This window comes from Jaculus jaculus, chromosome 2, assembly GCF_020740685.1.
Source record: "Jaculus jaculus isolate mJacJac1 chromosome 2, mJacJac1.mat.Y.cur, whole genome shotgun sequence".
NCBI classification, from domain to species: Eukaryota; Metazoa; Chordata; class Mammalia; order Rodentia; family Dipodidae; genus Jaculus; species Jaculus jaculus.
This window is the reverse complement of record NC_059103.1, coordinates 2,618,082-2,636,018: the sequence shown is the minus strand read 5'-3', so window position 1 is coordinate 2,636,018 and position 17,937 is coordinate 2,618,082. Positions and strand designations below refer to the sequence as shown.

The following is a 17,937-nucleotide window of genomic DNA, read 5'->3' as shown; positions in this document are numbered from 1 at the left end:
TTCTGATGAAGCCCATTTTATCTAATTTTCTTTAAAATTGTTGCTTATGGGCTGGAGAGATGGCTTAGCAAAGCTTAAGGACCCAGTTTCAATTTCCCTAGGACCCACATAAGCCAGATTCATAAGGTGACACACACATCTGGAATTCATTTGCAGTGGCTGGAGGCCCTGGTGTGCCCATTCTTTCTCCCTCTCTCTAATGAATAAAAATATATAAAAATAAAAATATATTACTTTTGCTTTTTTGTTTCTATAATCAAGTTCTACATTAATTTCTCTTTTTCCAGACCACAAACATCATTTAGATTAGAACCCAAATCTGAGATAAACAGGCCATGAGGTTGTCCCTTTACTATCCAAAGCATAGGTGGATCCCTGTGGGCAGGTGTTTTTGATCCCCTTTGAAAAGAAAATCACTTCCCTGTAGGACTTTAGTTCCTCTTCCCACCTTTCATGGATTTGAGGGTAGTCCTCCAGCCCTTTCATAGGAATCAAACCCCAAAATGAGGGAAGATCCATAGCCAGGCACCAGCAAAACACTGACCACTCTGACATTGGAGATTTTCTTTCTTTTGTTCTGAGCCTGTTGATAAGTTTAACATTTCATATATATATACACACACACATTGCATCTGCTATGTTTGGATGTAAAATGTCCCCTGCAGGCTCATGTGTTTGATCAGTGCTGGTGACTCTGGGAAGGTTGTGGAACGTTTGGGAGGTGGAGCCTTGCTGGAGGAAGTGGATGACTGGGGGACAATGTTTGAAGGTTTATAGCCCAGCACCACTTCCTGTTTATCTTCTGCTTCCTGAGGGCAATGTGATGAGCTGGCTTCATGCTCCTGCCACCATGCCTTCCCCGCCAGGATGGACTCCATCCCCCTGGAACTGTAAGGCAAATCAAACCCTTTTCCTTAACTTGCTTCAGCTCAGGTATTTGTTCAAAGCAACAAGTAACTGACACAGTATCTGTGGTTTTCTAGCTGGGTATAGTACAAAATGTGTTTGTTCAGTGAAAGACGTTATGGGACTGCCTATGACTGGGTTGAAAACTTTCCCTTAACATGTCTCAAGTTCCTCTCTTGGTCACAAAGTGTCAGGTATGGAAGGCGCTAGAGGGTTTAAAACCCATGTGATCACAGTTACCAGCAGAGCTCCGGTGATTCTGTGTCTTTTCTCTCTCACATAATCTTGATCTGGCAAACAACCCTATAAACCCTCAGAGGTGATATGGTCGCCGTGATGGCAACTCTTCAAGGTGCTCAGTGATAGGGTGTTGGGCTCACACACTGTAGTGAGAATGTTCCTTGGGGTGGGAGGTGCAGCTTAGTTGGCAGAGTACTGGCCTCACATGCTCAAAGCCCTTGGATGTAGTGGATCAGAAGTTCAAGGTCATCCTCTGCTACATTGTGGGTTTGAAGCCAGACTGGGATATTTTCCTGCTACTGTTTAAGAGGTTTCCCCCGAGGAAGATACATGTAAACTCAGCACTTAGGAGGCAGGAGAGCTGCAAGATTGAGGCCAGCCTAGGCTACACGGTGAGTTCCAGGCTAGCCAGAGATGGCAAGACCCTGTCTCAAAGCAACACAAATCAGAACAAAGCACCTCTCCCAAGCCAGCATGGTGGCACACCTCTATAATCCAAGCACCCAGGGAGCTGAGGCAGGAGGATATCAAGTTCAAGGCCAACTGGGCTATGAGAGACCCTGACAATAACTCTCGTTCCTAAGCAAAGAATTCTCCCACTTACCTTCTGACCAAATACCACACCAGAAAACAAGCTCTGGAAGGATAGGGGTTTAATTTGGTGTACAGTTCAGAGAGTTGAGCCCATCATGGGCGTGGGGAAAGCAAGGCAGGAGCAGGGAGGAAGGAGAGAGAGAGATACAGAGAGAGAGAGAGAGAGGAACAGCACAAGAACCCTAGCTGTCACCCGAGGGCCGCTCCCCAGTGACACACTTTATACCTCCTACAGGTTCTCCCACCTTCCTGAGCGGCACCACATCCAACAAACAATGAGGAAAAAAGAAAATAAAACTATGAGCTACATGAGGGTCTTGGCTTGAAGTCTGTGACTGAGTGGGCTGAAGTCAGGGAGAAGCCTGGAAACCTTAGCATATATAACACTGGTAGGCTCAGTCTGGCCCTAGCTGGTGCCTGCCCTTGGCGGGAGTCTGCAAAGAGGACGGCACGATCCTGTGTTTCTCAAACCTCTCACGTGGAGACACATAAGGGAACGGTCTCTGTAGGCATTCTGGGGTACCCTGAGAGTGCTGTGGGCCATCATATGCACTGCCCGCCTGCCTATCCCTCCTGGCTACTACCCGAGGCTGAGGGGTTGGTACTTTGGTTCACTTGCAGCCAATTCCAGCACAGGGCTCTTGGCTGGTGCTGGGTAAAATAACTGTGGAGGTTGCAGAGGGGTCAGAAATTTTCCTCTTAAAAAATGACCCCGCTCTTCACGTCCATCTTCCTCACAGGCCTTATGATTCCTTGGCACCATCCTCTGGGGTTTCTTTGTCCCTCTTCAGAGTTTAGGTAGGCAAGTGAAATCATGGGCATCCAGCCATCTATCTCTTCCTCTCTCCTTACCTTTGTTATTTGCCTCCAGAGCCACCTCAAGCCACAGCCTCTGTCCTCCCTCAGCCACAGCCTCTGTCCTCCCTCAGCCGCAGCCTCTGTCCTCCCTCAGCCGCAGCCTCTGTCCTCCCTCAGCCGCAGCCTCTGCCCTCCCTCAGCCACGGCCTCTGCCCTCCCTCAGCCACGGCCTCTGCCCTCCCTCAGCCACGGCCTCTGCCCTCCCTCAGCCACGGCCTCTGTCCTCCCTCAGCCACGGCCTCTGTCCTCCCTCAGCCACGGCCTCTGTCCTCCCTCAGCCACGGCCTCTGTCCTCCCTCAGCCACGGCCTCTGTCCTCCCTCAGCCGTAGGCTCTGTCCTCCCTCAGCCACAGCCTCTGTCCTCCCTCAGCCGCAGCCTCTGCCTCCCTCAGCCACAGCCTCTGTCCTCCCTCAGCCACAGCCTCTGTCCTCCCTCAGCCACAGCCTCTGTCCTCCCTCAGCCGCGGCCTCTGTCCTCCCTCAGCCACGGCCTCTGTCCTCCCTCAGCCACGGCCTCTGCCCTCCCTCAGCCACGGCCTCTGCCCTCCCTCAGCCACGGCCTCTGCCCTCCCTCAGCCACGGCCTCTGTCCTCCCTCAGCCACGGCCTCTGTCCTCCCTCAGCCACGGCCTCTGTCCTCCCTCAGCCACGGCCTCTGTCCTCCCTCAGCCGTAGGCTCTGTCCTCCCTCAGCCACAGCCTCTGTCCTCCCTCAGCCGCAGCCTCTGCCTCCCTCAGCCACAGCCTCTGTCCTCCCTCAGCCACAGCCTCTGTCCTCCCTCAGCCACAGCCTCTGTCCTCCCTCAGCCGCAGCCTCTGTCCTCCCTCAGCCACGGCCTCTGTCCTCCCTCAGCCACGGCCTCTGCCCTCCCTCAGCCACGGCCTCTGCCCTCCCTCAGCCACGGCCTCTGCCCTCCCTCAGCCATGGCCTCTGTCCTCCCTCAGCCACGGCCTCTGTCCTCCCTCAGCCACAGCCTCTGTCCTCCCTCAGCCACGGCCTCTGTCCTCCCTCAGCCACGGCCTCTGTCCTCCCTCAGCCACAGCCTCTGTCCTCCCTCAGCCGTAGGCTCTGTCCTCCCTCAGCCACAGCCTCTGTCCTCCCTCAGCCGCAGCCTCTGCCTCCCTCAGCCACAGCCTCTGTCCTCCCTCAGCCACAGCCTCTGTCCTCCCTCAGCCACAGCCTCTGTCCTCCCTCAGCCGCAGCCTCTGTCCTCCCTCAGCCACGGCCTCTGTCCTCCCTCAGCCACGGCCTCTGCCCTCCCTCAGCCACGGCCTCTGCCCTCCCTCAGCCACGGCCTCTGCCCTCCCTCAGCCACGGCCTCTGTCCTCCCTCAGCCACGGCCTCTGTCCTCCCTCAGCCACAGCCTCTGTCCTCCCTCAGCCACGGCCTCTGTCCTCCCTCAGCCACGGCCTCTGTCCTCCCTCAGCCACAGCCTCTGTCCTCCCTCAGCCGGAGGCTCTGTCCTCCCTCAGCCACAGCCTCTGTCCTCCCTCAGCCGCAGCCTCTGCCTCCCTCAGCCACAGCCTCTGTCCTCCCTCAGCCACAGCCTCTGTCCTCCCTCAGCCACAGCCTCTGTCCTCCCTCAGCCGCAGCCTCTGTCCTCCCTCAGCCACGGCCTCTGTCCTCCCTCAGCCACGGCCTCTGCCCTCCCTCAGCCACGGCCTCTGCCCTCCCTCAGCCACGGCCTCTGCCCTCCCTCAGCCACGGCCTCTGTCCTCCCTCAGCCACAGCCTCTGTCCTCCCTCAGCCACAGCCTCTGTCCTCCCTCAGCCGCAGCCTCTGTCCTCCCTCAGCCACGGCCTCTGTCCTCCCTCAGCCACGGCCTCTGCCCTCCCTCAGCCACGGCCTCTGCCCTCCCTCAGCCACGGCCTCTGCCCTCCCTCAGCCACGGCCTCTGTCCTCCCTCAGCCACGGCCTCTGTCCTCCCTCAGCCACAGCCTCTGTCCTCCCTCAGCCACGGCCTCTGTCCTCCCTCAGCCACGGCCTCTGTCCTCCCTCAGCCACAGCCTCTGTCCTCCCTCAGCCGTAGGCTCTGTCCTCCCTCAGCCACAGCCTCTGTCCTCCCTCAGCCGCAGCCTCTGCCTCCCTCAGCCACAGCCTCTGTCCTCCCTCAGCCACAGCCTCTGTCCTCCCTCAGCCACAGCCTCTGTCCTCCCTCAGCCGCAGCCTCTGTCCTCCCTCAGCCACGGCCTCTGTCCTCCCTCAGCCACGGCCTCTGCCCTCCCTCAGCCACGGCCTCTGCCCTCCCTCAGCCACGGCCTCTGCCCTCCCTCAGCCACGGCCTCTGCCCTCCCTCAGCCACGGCCTCTGCCCTCCCTCAGCCACGGCCTCTGTCCTCCCTCAGCCACGGCCTCTGTCCTCCCTCAGCCACAGCCTCTGTCCTCCCTCAGCCACAGCCTCTGCCTCCCTCAGCCACGGCCTCTGTCCTCCCTCAGCCACAGCCTCTGTCCTCCCGCAGCCGTAGGCTCTGCCCTCCCTCAGCCACAGCCTCTGTCCTCCCTCAGCCGCAGCCTCTGCCTCCCTCAGCCACAGCCTCTGTCCTCCCTCAGCCACAGCCTCTGTCCTCCCTCAGCCACAGCCTCTGTCCTCCCTCAGCCACAGCCTCTGTCCTCCCTCAGCCACGGCGTCTGCCCTCCCTCAGCCACGGCCTCTGTCCTCCCTCAGCCGCAGCCTCTGTCCTCCCTCAGCCACAGCCTCTGCCCTCCCTCAGCCACGGCCTCTGTCCTCCCTCAGCCACGGCCTCTGTCCTCCCTCAGCCGCGGCCTCTGTCCTCCCTCAGCCACAGCCTCTGTCCTCCCTCAGCCACAGCCTCTGTCCTCCCTCAGCCACGGCCTCTGTCCTCCCTCAGCCACGGCCTCTGTCCTCCCTCAGCCATGGCCTCTGTCCTCCCTCAGCCACAGCCTCTGTCCTCCCTCAGCCACAGCTTCTGTCCTCCCTCAGCCACAGCCTCTGTCCTCCCTCAGCCGTAGGCTCTGTCCTCCCTCAGCCACAGCCTCTGTCCTCCCTCAGCCGCAGCCTCTGCCTCCCTCAGCCACAGCCTCTGTCCTCCCTCAGCCACAGCCTCTGTCCTCCCTCAGCCGTAGGCTCTGCCCTCCCTCAGCCACAGCCTCTGTCCTCCCTCAGCCACAGCCTCTGCCCTCCCTCAGCCACAGCCTCTGTCCTCCCTCAGCCACGGCGTCTGCCCTCCCTCAGCCACGGCCTCTGTCCTCCCTCAGCCGCAGCCTCTGTCCTCCCTCAGCCACAGCCTCTGCCCTCCCTCAGCCACAGCCTCTGTCCTCCCTCAGCCACGGCCTCTGTCCTCCCTCAGCCGCAGCCTCTGCCTCCCTCAGCCACAGCCTCTGTCCTCCCTCAGCCACAGCCTCTGTCCTCCCTCAGCCGTAGGCTCTGCCCTCCCTCAGCCACAGCCTCTGCCCTCCCTCAGCCACAGCCTCTGTCCTCCCTCAGCCACGGCCTCTGCCCTCCCTCAGCCACAGCCTCTGCCCTCCCTCAGCCACGGCCTCTGTCCTCCCTCAGCCACGGCCTCTGTCCTCCCTCAGCCACGGCCTCTGTCCTCCCTCAGCCACAGCCTCTGTCCTCCCTCAGCCACGGCCTCTGTCCTCCCTCAGCCACAGCCTCTGTCCTCCCTCAGCCACGGCCTCTGTCCTCCCTCAGCCACGGCCTCTGTCCTCCCTCAGCCACAGCCTCTGTCCTCCCTCAGCCACAGCCTCTGTCCTCCCTCAGCCGCAGCCTCTGTCCTCCCTCAGCCACAGCCTCTGTCCTCCCTCAGCCACAGCCTCTGTCCTCCCTCAGCCGCAGCCTCTGTCCTCCCTCAGCCACAGCCTCTGTCCTCCCTCAGCCGCAGCCTCTGCCTCCCTCAGCCACAGCCTCTGTCCTCCCTCAGCCACAGCCTCTGTCCTCCCTCAGCCGTAGGCTCTGCCCTCCCTCAGCCACAGCCTCTGTCCTCCCTCAGCCGCAGCCTCTGTCCTCCCTCAGCCACAGCCTCTGCCCTCCCTCAGCCACGGCCTCTGTCCTCCCTCAGCCACAGCCTCTGTCCTCCCTCAGCCGCAGCCTCTGTCCTCCCTCAGCCGCAGCCTCTGTCCTCCCTCAGCCGCAGCCTCTGCCCTCCCTCAGCCACAGCCACCTCCAGCCACACTCTCTACCTGCCCTCTCCCAGCCCAACTATCCAGAGTTCACTTCAAGGTCCCAATGCACACTTGACCTTCCAGCTTGTCCTCCTAAGTATATTCCATCAAAGTCACTCCAAGTTCTTACTTTATCTCCTAAGGCAGCTTCAATGCTTTAAAATTTAATTAATTAATTTTACTGCCTAAACTATCTCCCACTGCCAGGGGAGACTTTCTTCCTGTGGTGTGTTTGCATTCGGGCAGACGTGGAGAAGGTCTAAGGGAGAGAGGCCTTGGATCAGAAACCGTTTTTTTGGTGGGCTTCCCTCTCACCATGCTTCATGTTCCTCTCCACTCTCAAGGGTGACCTCAGAAGGGTCCCTCAGGAGCCTCACAATGGGCCAGGAAACACAGGTCTCTGACACTTAAAGAAAGAGAGCTGGAGTGGGGTTCATCCCAAAGTCACCAAAGAGAAGGAAAGGACACGCATGGACAATAGCCTTTGGAACCAGCAAGCAAAACCCACTGAGAACTTCCTGGGTGAGGTGTGGGAGGGTCTAGGCCTCATGTATGACTTGTGAGTTAGTCCTATGCCTTGACCTGTCACAGTTCTCCTTCATCTTGGCTGAGGACCAAGTCAGAATTTATTTCAAAATAAGACTGGCCTGGTGGTATATGCCTCTAATCTCAGCACAGCAGGAGGACTGCCAGGAGTTTGAGACCAACTTGGGATACAGAGTGAGACTCTGTCTCAACACACACACACACACGCACACACACACATACACAATAGAGGCTGTGGAGATGGCTCAGAAGTTAAAAGTCCTCGCTTGCAAAGCCCGCTCTCTTGGGTTCAATTCCTCAGCCACACACACAACAAAAAGGGGTGCAAGTGCCTGGTATTTCATTTGCAGTGACAAGGAACCCTCCCCCACACAAATAAATTAACAAAGCAAAATCAAAACCACCACTATAAACCTAAGGAAACTAAAAAAAAAAAAAAAAAAATCGGACTGGGGATACAGCTTAGTCGGTAAAGTGCTTGCCTTGCCAACACCACCTGAGTTTGATCCCCGGTTCCCATGTTAAAATTCCAGGTAGGGCCGGGCGTGGTGGCGCACGCCTTTAAGCCTAGCACTCGGGTGGCAGAGGTAGGAGGAATGCCATGAGTTCGAGGCCACCCTGAGACTACATAGTGAATTCCAGGTCAGCCTGGACTAGAGCAAGACCCTACCTCAAAAAAAAAAAAAAAAAGAAAAAAGAAAAGAAAAAGAAAAAAAGAGCCAGGTTTGGTGGCATAAGCAGGTAAGCCTACTACGGGATGATGGTGGCGACGGGGCCTTGCACTCACTGACCAGCCAGCCTAGCCCAGTGGATGAGCTCCGGGTCAGTAACAGATCCTGTCTCGAGAAAAGTGGACAGTCCAAGGTTGTCTTCTGGCCTCCGCATGCATGTGCGCATGCACACACACGTGTACTTGCACAAGCATGTTCACCTGAACACACACACAGATCAAAGAGCACAAATAAAATCCCCAGTGCTATTTGTGTGTCAGTGGTGTGGGCACGCACATGCCACAGCGCACAGGTGGAGGTCAGGGGTCTGTGTCCTCCAGGGCCCGGCCGAGGTCCCCCCGAAGGCACCCAGGCAACCAGGGCAGGTGAGCGCGCAAAGGTAAGAGACTTTCGGGAGGAGTTTCGGTGTGAACAGCTCTCCCGGTTTATTGTCAGTGAAATGGGTTTATAAGCCTCTGAGGGCAGGGGGAAGGGTCCCAAGGGGATTGGGCGTACCAGCTTCATTTCTGATGCCTAATTAGCATATGGGGGCATTCATTCCAGCACGTAGGCAATGGCGGGGGAGGGGCATGTGATCTAGGGTCTCAGGAGGATGGGCTGTGTGAAGGTGCCAGCTAATAAGGAGTTTCCTAGGCAACTGGCCAAAGGTCACAGGACTATGGGCAGAGCCTAAATTCAGGTGTGCCAGGCTTGGAGAAGAAGTGGCCTCCTGTAGCCCGGGGCTCCTTAGTGGTGCCTGGCAGCTCAGGCCCCTCTCCTGAAGGCTCCAGCCTGTGCCTGGCAGTGCCCAGCTGGGTACTGGCCCTTATCTTCCACCTCATTTGGGGCCGGGTCTCTTTTATTACCTTTTGCTGCATATGCCAAGCTAGTTGGCCCATGAGCTTCTGGGGTAGCTCCCATCTCTCCTTCCATCTTGCTGTGGGAGCACTGCGATTACAGAAGCTCATGACACCACATCTGGCTTTATATGGGTTCTGAGGATTCAAACTCAAGGTCTCACGCTTGTATGGAGGTGTTTTATCAAACAAGCCATCTCCCTATGTCCCCAATGCTACTTCTGATAGTCTCAGTCAGTCTAGAATTAACAGTCCCTCCCACACATCATGTCCAGACTGTGAAACTTGTCAGGGAAGATGGGGGAGGAAATAGCCAGTTGCTTCTTCTCAGGGATGAAACTCAGGAGCACAGGCCAGATGGAAGGCACGCCTGGGCAGGGTGTGTGTTGGACTCTGTCCATGGCGATTCTACAAACTGATGGGGTTGGGGAGTCCACCCCAAACCTGACACTGGCCCAAGTCCATCCATAAAGCCCAAGATGTCAGGTGACATGATAGTCATGATCAGCATAAGCAGCAGAGGCCCCTCAGTGCTGACCAAAACCACTGTGCTTTTTACTGGAAATTAGCAGTGCCCCATGACAAAGCACAAGGGGGTGTCTAGTCCCAGTAATGGGGCCAGTTCTGGACAGAGGTCAGAGGGAGGTGGGCTGTCTTTGCTCTCTCTTGCCACTCTGGGCCTGGGAGCAGGATGTGATCAGCCCCATAGGACAGCAGCGCTGGCCCCTGAGTTGCCTCATGGAGAAGAGCCCTCCACCACATGGGAGTGACCATCTCCGAGGGAGCGTGAGAAATGAACTTTGGTGGTGCTGTACCTTTCGGGGATCCTGTTTTGTTGCTGCAGCTACACTTCTGAGCGTACTGTCTGTATTCACTCCTGAAGAGCTGAGCCTGAACCCCTTATGTATTAAGGGCTTCTCATAGGAGATGGACGGGGTTTCTTGGGTGTGTATGTGGGCGTGTGAAGGTGAATATGAATTCAGAGGTTGATGCCAGGTGTCTATCTACCTCAACCCATCTTCCTTGTTTTTTTTTTTTTTCTTTGTTTGTTTTAAATTCTTTTGAGACAGGGTCTTTCTTCTTGAACCTAGGATTCGTCGATCTAGCTAGACTAGCCAGCTAGCAAGTCTTGAGGAATCCTCCTGTCATTATCTTCCCAATGCTAGAACTATAGGTGTGTGCCATCGTGCCGGGCTTTTACACGGGTTCTGGGGATCTGAACTCAGGTCCTCATGTTTGCACAGTGAGAACTTTACCCACAGAACCATCTCCCCAGTCCAGAAATTCATGTCTCTGGGCTTTCATTTACATTTTTTTGTAATTATTTTTATGTGAGAGAGGGAGGAAGGGAGAGAGAGAATTTGAGCACCAGGGCCTCCAGCCACTGCAATTGAACTCCAGACACGTGCGCCCCCTTGTGCGCATGTGTGGCCTTGAGTGCTTGTGCCACCTTTTGCGTCTGGCTTACATGGGATCTGGAGAGTCAAAAATGGGTCCTTAGGCTTCACAGGCAAGTGCCCTAACCACTAAGCAACCTCTGCAGCCCTCATTTTCATTGTTGATGGAATACATCATTCCATAACTAAAAATCTCAAGGTAAGTGCAGCTTTTGTTAGAATTCGCCAGCTTCAAATGAATGGCTACAAGTCTGAATGAAGTTCTGCTTAAATTCCATCAACGCTGACCTAAGCAATGGGTTGGAAGTGTGCGAACTCAGACACAACAGGTTAATGCAATGAGATGCCATTATCTCGGAATGTGGGGATTCAGGGCTACCAAAAACTATTTTTTCTCACCTGACTCCCGCGTCCGGCCCCGCACCAGCTCGCTCCAAGGCCCTGCGCCGATGGCGTTGAAAGCCTGCATCCTCAACTCGTATTCCGTCCACTCCTCCAGCTCCTCGATGGTCAGCTCCCTCTCCAGCCGGTCACTGACAACTTGGGCCATTACTGAGGATGGCAGGTCTGAGCGCCAGTACTTCACCCTGTAGCCCACCGACTCAGGGTTCCCATTGTACTGAGAATCAGGCAGGGGCTGGGGATGAAGGACAGGCTGGGGTGAGCGGACAACTCATACCACCACCTTTCAAGATCTCAAAGTATGGGCCTGCCTTATGGGGCCAAGTCTATGGAGAGCATTTTCTAAGGGGACTATCCTTGGAACAGTCTATTCTACTTTCCCTGAAACTTTTCTTCTGTTAATTCAACAAAATTCTTTTAGCAACTCTGGGCTGGACATAATTTCCTTTAACATACTTTGGCTTAATGTTTTGTGGGAGAAATGAGCTGATTAAACATTAGGTTGGTTTTCCTACAAATCCTGAGTATTGGATCCATGTTGACTGAGCTTAAGGACTTCGAGGTCCAGCACTTAGCACCACGTGTGTTCCTCCCTCACAAGGGAGCCCTATGCTGTCACAAGAGACGGAGTAACTCTAACCCTGGGCTGTCCTGAGATCCTACACTCACTGCACAATGTGATACTTGTGCTTTACCAATAGGATTAGCTTTGGCAAGGAAAAGGCATGACTGAGGGACAGGTAAACTTGATTCCCCCGGGCTCCTCAGGGCACGGCCCACACCCTCCCCTGCCACCCCCCCCCCCCACTCACCACCCAGCGCAGCCTCAGGCTGGTCTCGCTGGCCGTTCGGACCGTGATGCTGCTGGGAGCCACGTCAGGCGGGGCCTGCAGGGTCTGGATGACCCGGGAGGACTGGCTGAAGGGGCTCGGGCCCACGATGTTCACTTGTCCCATTCGAAATCTAGAGGGGAAACCATTGATGACCGGTGTTCTAGAGCAAAGGCGTCAAGCCAAACAGGACATTCGAGTGCCTCTCAGGTGAGGGTTCAGAAACCACCAAGGCCACCTCAAGGTCACCTGCTCCTCCATGTTTTGGTGAATAAGACTTCCCCTTTTCCTGAAAGGCCTTCAAAGAAGGGTCTCTTGAAACCCACAGAGGTAAAACTCCCAAGTGAAGCAGGAGTGGATGGAGAAATGGAAAGAAATTTAACTCATCAGTTGCTACTGGCTGATGCAAGTCTAGGTTAACACTTGGGATTAAGGTGTAATATCACCGCTAAAGGCAGTTTTGGAAGGCCAGTGTCCTCTGAATGAACAAGGGAATCACTGTACCCCAAGCAGTGTGAAGTTCAGCAGGAGGGCAATGGCCTGAACTCACGCTGATGATGACACAATGCAAAATGTAGTGAGCCTTCTGTCAATCAAGACTCTACTTGTTTAACCTATAGAGTGAAGCATAGTTATGGGCCCTGTAAGGTCTGGAAAATCCTTTTGGTTCTGTGCCTTTTATTGATTGATTTATTTTTCTTCAGTACTGGGGATTGAGACCAAGGCCTTGATCCATGCTAGACAGATGTTTTACCACTGAGCCATGCTTCAGCACCTCACTGGGGAATTCTAGGCAGGGGCTCTACCACTGAGCAACACTCCCAGCCCCTCACTGGGAGATTCTAGGCAGGAGCTCTACCACTGAGCCACACCCACAGCCCCTTACTGGGGGATTCTAGGCAGGAGCTTTACCACTGAGCCACACCCCAGCCCCTCACTGGGGGATTCTAGGCAGGAGCTCTACCACTGAGCCACACCCCCAGCCCCTCATTGGGGAATTCCAGGCAGGAGCTCTACCACTGAGCCACGCCCCCAGCCCTTTACTGGGGGATTCTAGGCAGGAGCTCTACCACTGAGCCACGCCCCCAGCCCTTTACTGGGGGATTCTAGGCAGACAGTTGACTGCTTAGTTACATCTCCAGCACTCTTGTCTTTTTATTTTTAAATAGGCCCTCACTAAGTTCCCCAGGCTCACCTTGATCTTGTGATTTGTCTACCTCAGCAGCCCCCTGCCAGGAGCTCAGAAGTACTATCATGTCTGGCTATGTCTTCTTTATCTATAATTATTTGATCTGAATTTGCATACAATAAAGACCCTAAGGAGGACATGTACTCCTAGTACAGGAGTTCCCTAAATTTACATGAATTTAAATACTCATATGAATTTAAATACACATATACTCATTTCTAGTCATGGCCCCTGATTTCTGGAGTAATTACACATTACCATGTAATTCGACATGGCCAGTTTTGAGTCTCAGAAGCTCTTTTGTAAGCTTTGTGTTTTTCTCTAGAAATGAATGCATTGTATCTTGATTCATCTGCTCCAAGCTCAGGAAGGATATTACAGTGAATAGACGCCAAGGCATCCCTCTCATTAGATTTTTTTAAAACTCTAACTTTGATAATGTACCAAAAAATGTTCTTCATGAAGACATAATTTCACCTTTCACTCCCTTTATTAGTCATTCTTATTCCTTCATTCCCCAATCACCTGGAATGTATCTATCCTGGCAGAACAAAGACACTATCAAACTCAACATCTGGTGGTAACTGGAAATTTCATCTCTCTTGCTGATCTTACGGGAACTGACCACATCACTAATGGCTCGTGATCGCGCTACCCTTTGTGAAGGCCCAGGCAAGCTTTGGGATCAAAAAGCGAACAGTTAAATGACAAGTTAAACACTTGATTAGTTAGACTAGCAGCTCCAGGCACTGGGAGGGGAGCAGACGGGGGTGCCTAGGACATCTGTTCCGCTAAGAGCCCCAAGAGGTCGAGCACTCTGTGAAGAACAGCACTGTGCCCCCGAAGCCCGTGGTTCTCGGTTATTTTGCTACTATAACCAGAAACCCACCCTACAAGGTGCTGTAAACATATCTAATCTACCATCCAACTACTTTTCCTTCCAGTGATACTCAACTGTGGATCTTTTATTTATAGGTGTTTGCATATCATGCTGAGTGCACGTGCACATGCATGTGTATTTGTGTCTGGAGAGGCCAGAGGACAACCTTGGATGTCATCCTCAGAAATGTCACCTACCTTTTGGTTCAAAAAAAAGCTATTTATTTGTGAGGAGAGCGAGAGAATATGGGTGCACTAGAGCCTCTAGCTACTGCAAATGAACTCCAGACACATGTACTACTTATTGCAACTGGCTTTATGTGGGGAATTGAATCCAGGTCGGCAGGTTTTGCAAGCAAGCATTTTAAACACTCCAGCCCCTCATCTACCTTTTTCTGGAGATAGGTTCTGTCATTGGTCTAATTTGGCTAGACTGGATAGCCAGTGAGGCCTAAGGATCCTTCTGTTTCTGCCTTCCCAGTGTGGGAATTATAGACCCACACCACCACTTCCAACCTTTTACATGGGAACTGGGGATCAAATTCAGGTCCTCATGCCTGAAACGCAAGAACTCCACCCACTGAGGTATTTTCCCCTAGCCCTCCGCTGTGCATCTTGGCCGCTCCTTCAGGTAATGACATACTGTTATTGCTACTTAGAGAATTCTAATTCACGTAGGCTGACAGGGTATTGGTGTTGGTGATGTATGCCACCGTGGCACCTTGCCACCTGTAGTTCTCACCTGTAGTGGGTGTAGGGTATAAGGTTTGGGATCTCCAGTGTCTGGGCGTCGGGCTCATTTTCCTCCTCATAGAGGCTGACCCACTCCTCCTCATCACCAATGGCACCAACCTGTGGAAAGGAATCTTGAGATGGGCTGGACGTGCTGAAGGGACCCAGGCTGCCCAGTACCCAGCATGCATCTGCCTGGATGTGATGGGCCAAGCAGAGCAAGCATGTCTTCCACACCCGGGGCAGGCTGGGTCCTACCCACACCCATCTTGTGTCTTGGAGTTACAGGCTCCTCCCCGCTGCCCCACAGGACTCAGGGTTGGTTTTCATTCAAAGTTTGGTTAAGCACTAGGTCTCAGGAGGGCCATCCCTCAAGCTCCTGAGGCTCAGAGACTATGAGTGGTGGAGACGCCCACCCATGATTGATAGCTGAGAGCTGAATGAAAGGTCTAGGGACTTAGTTAGGGTGCTGTAGTGGGTGTACACAGCCCTGGAAACAGGCGTTCTCACTAGTGTCCAGAGCTCTATCCACATCTTACCACCGAGGACCAACTGACCCTTTATTCATCAGACATTTACCACAGCAACTCCACTCCTGGCCCCTGACATAAGGGAGTCCTTATTTGGACAGGGATGAAACTTCTGTCCAGGCAGGCAGAGGCCTTTGTTCCTTCTAGACTATAAAGTGCCTCAGGACAGAATTCAGGCACTGTGACACTGGTGTTTGCCATGTTTCCTGAAGAAGCTCCCCTGGGATGTACACTCCCCACCCGACACTCCCCTAGGGGTCCCCTGAGTCCTGCAGTTTAAACAAAGGTTTTATCCTCCTTGGTGAACACCACATCCCACTGGCTGGAACTCCTTGATGACATAACTTGACCCTAGCTACACCCATCTCTCTGTCTGCCACTGACACCCACTGCTGAGGCAGCTTCTCGTTCCCTCTGCACGCCTACATTCACTTTTCTGATGCCACATGGGGCTATGTCTGGCAGAGGGCACGGGGACGCCGGCTAGAGGGTCCTAAGAGTTGTCATTGTGATTTCCGCAGCTCTGCTGCGGGAACTCTGGGAGCCTTCTGAGGATGCGCGGTCTTGGGGACCAGGGGGCAAAACCAGAGAACAGGCTGTGAGCTGGTTGAGCTGAGATCAGCCAGGGCCCTTGCATTTAACTCCTCATAAGCAACTTAAGTGACAGAACAGGTGCCATGCCCATTAAGTTCTCAGAGGAAAGCAAGTTGGCAGGTGGCCAAATCAGGGATGGCGGCCTGAGATTTCGTGGCGACCTTGGTGAGCTGCACAAATGGATGCAAAGGACATGAAAGAGATGCTGAACACGAGTGCTTCCCGAGGAAAAAGGAGTCCAGGGAGAGCTCCAAGTTGTCTACATTAAAAGCAGGAAAATAGTCGGCGTTTCCTCAGGGAAGTAAAGATGTGGTTGTCATGGGATCCAGCTTCTCCATTTCTATACCCGGCAGAGCTGAAAATTGACTCTAGCCCACACCTCCACACACCTGGGCACACGTGTGCACTGGTTCATCCCTGTACATGCGTATGTGCCTATACACACTGCAATACTTGCACACACCTGCATATGGCAGTACCTATCTGAGCATACCTGCATGCACTTGTACATGTTTATATGCACCCTCCCCACACAAATGCACTTGCGCACTCCTGCACACATTTGTATGCACACTCATCTGTAATCACATACACTTCTGTATGCATGTATTACGCGTGCACATGCCTGTATGCACCATATTACCTGTGCACACTTGTATGCACTGTATATATCTCTGTACACACTATTTCTAATTGTATACACCTTCATGCACCTGCACAGGTACCTATCTTCCTGTACACACTTGTCCATTCTTGTCCACACATGTCCACATCTGTATGCACCTGCACACACTGTGTCTACTCATCCACTTATAACCATCTGTGTGCACCTGCACACGCCAGCATGACCCCGTTCACACATGCCCCCCTGCCCCCTGCTCTGCTGCACTCCTGTCTGAGTGTGGAAGTGAGGTGCATGGAACATTATTTAGCCATAAAGAGGCACGGTATACAGGTGCCTGATAACATGTGGATGGGTCTCAGAAACATTCTGATGGGGAAAGAAGCCAGTCTCCAAGGCCCAGATGGCATGACTCCCCTTTATGAAGTTACCCACAAAGGACCATTTCATGGAGGTCAGGTTCAGGGTGATCAGGAGGAACAGCTTTCGCGTATGAGATTTCTTTGTGGGATGATGAAAATATTTTGGGACTTGGTAAGGAGGATGCATTACATCATGGAATCTACTAACTTGGGAACCGAACTCTTTCTTTTGTTGTTGTTTAGTTTTATTTATTTATTTGAGAGCAACAGACCGAGAGAGAAAGAGGCAGACAGAGAGAGAGAATGGGCGCCCCAGGGCCTCCAGCCACTTCAAACGAACTCCAGATGCATGCGCCCTCTTTTGCATCTGGCTAACGTGGGTCCTGGGGAATCGAGACTCAAACTGGGGTCCTCAGGCTTCACAAGCAAGCACTTAACCACTAAGCCATCTCTCCAGCCCCCAAACTGTTTAAAATGGTTACTTTAATGGTATGCAAATTTCATCTTAATTGAAAAAGGAATATTATCGTAAAACATGAAATCCTGACCAAAAACACTTGGTGGAGAAAAAGCCATAAGTCAGAATGGATAATAGGCAGCCGAAGGAAGGCTGGCAGTTGAAATTTGGGGGAGATGCTCATCTGTGAGGCTGCAGGAAAGGACAGTCCCCCTGGCCTAGCCACATGCACCTTGGTGGATATGGAAGTCTAGCCTCCATTTCACCACCCACTCTCTGCAGCAAGGGGCGACCCCTGTTCTTCACATTTCTTAAAGCCTTGGTGCCTGACTGAGGGGGCAGCAGACACATGGCGAATTGAAGTTATTCTTCATGTCCCCGAGGTATTAAAGTTGGACACTCATTCACCTTTGTGCAGCAATTCCTCTTGCTTGTCTCTTGCCCTCCAGTCCCACCCTTATGACCCATTCCTGATTGAAGGCTTGTTCTCAGTATGTTCTCTCTGATTGTTCCAGACCTTCCTCTGCTTCCGTGTCCAGCATGTTCAATGTTGTTACCCTCGCTCAGGCACATCCAGATAGGGCTGGGAGTTTCTCTCACTCTGTATGGTGTGATTCAGGTGTCCTCCATAAGCTTAGATGGCCTGGATGCTAGGTCTCCAGATGATGGCAGTTTGGGAAATAAACCCTTTTGGAGGCAGTGTATTGTTGGCTTATGGGTACTATAACCAGCTTCCTCTTGTCAGTGTTTTGGCACACTCTCCTGTTGCTATTGTCCATCTGATGTTGGTAAGGAGGTGATGTTCACCCTATGCTCTTGCCATTATTTTCCCCTGCCATCATGGAGCTTCCTCTAGAGTCTGTAAGCCAAAATAAACCATTTTCCCCCACAAGCTGTTCCTAGTCAGGTGTTTTCTGCCAGCAGTATGAGTCTGAATGTGACAGTAAGTTGGTACCTTGAGTGGGGTCACTGCTGCTGGACACCTGACTGTGTGGCATTGGCCTTTAGGAGCTGCTTTTCAGGAGGATGTGGAAAGATTTGAAATCTTGGTCTAAGAGACACCTTGCAGTGCTGTAAGTACAGCTTGATGGACTATTCTGGTTAGAGCTGGA

The 17,937-nt window shown here is 53.4% G+C and overlaps 1 protein-coding gene across 1 annotated transcript in view; it reads right to left on the bottom strand.

Moving 5' to 3' along the window:
* Sdk1 (sidekick cell adhesion molecule 1) overlaps positions 1 to 17,937 on the bottom strand; it is a 1,082,085-nt gene that overhangs the window by 153,479 nt on the left and 910,669 nt on the right. Inside the window, exons 23-25 of the mRNA XM_045142963.1 lie at positions 14,271 to 14,380; positions 11,443 to 11,593; positions 10,628 to 10,865 (exon numbers count right to left, since the gene is read on the bottom strand). Of these exons, the coding sequence (XP_044998898.1) occupies positions 10,628 to 10,865; positions 11,443 to 11,593; positions 14,271 to 14,380 (499 nt within the window). The remainder of the gene's footprint in view (positions 1 to 10,627; positions 10,866 to 11,442; positions 11,594 to 14,270; positions 14,381 to 17,937) is intronic.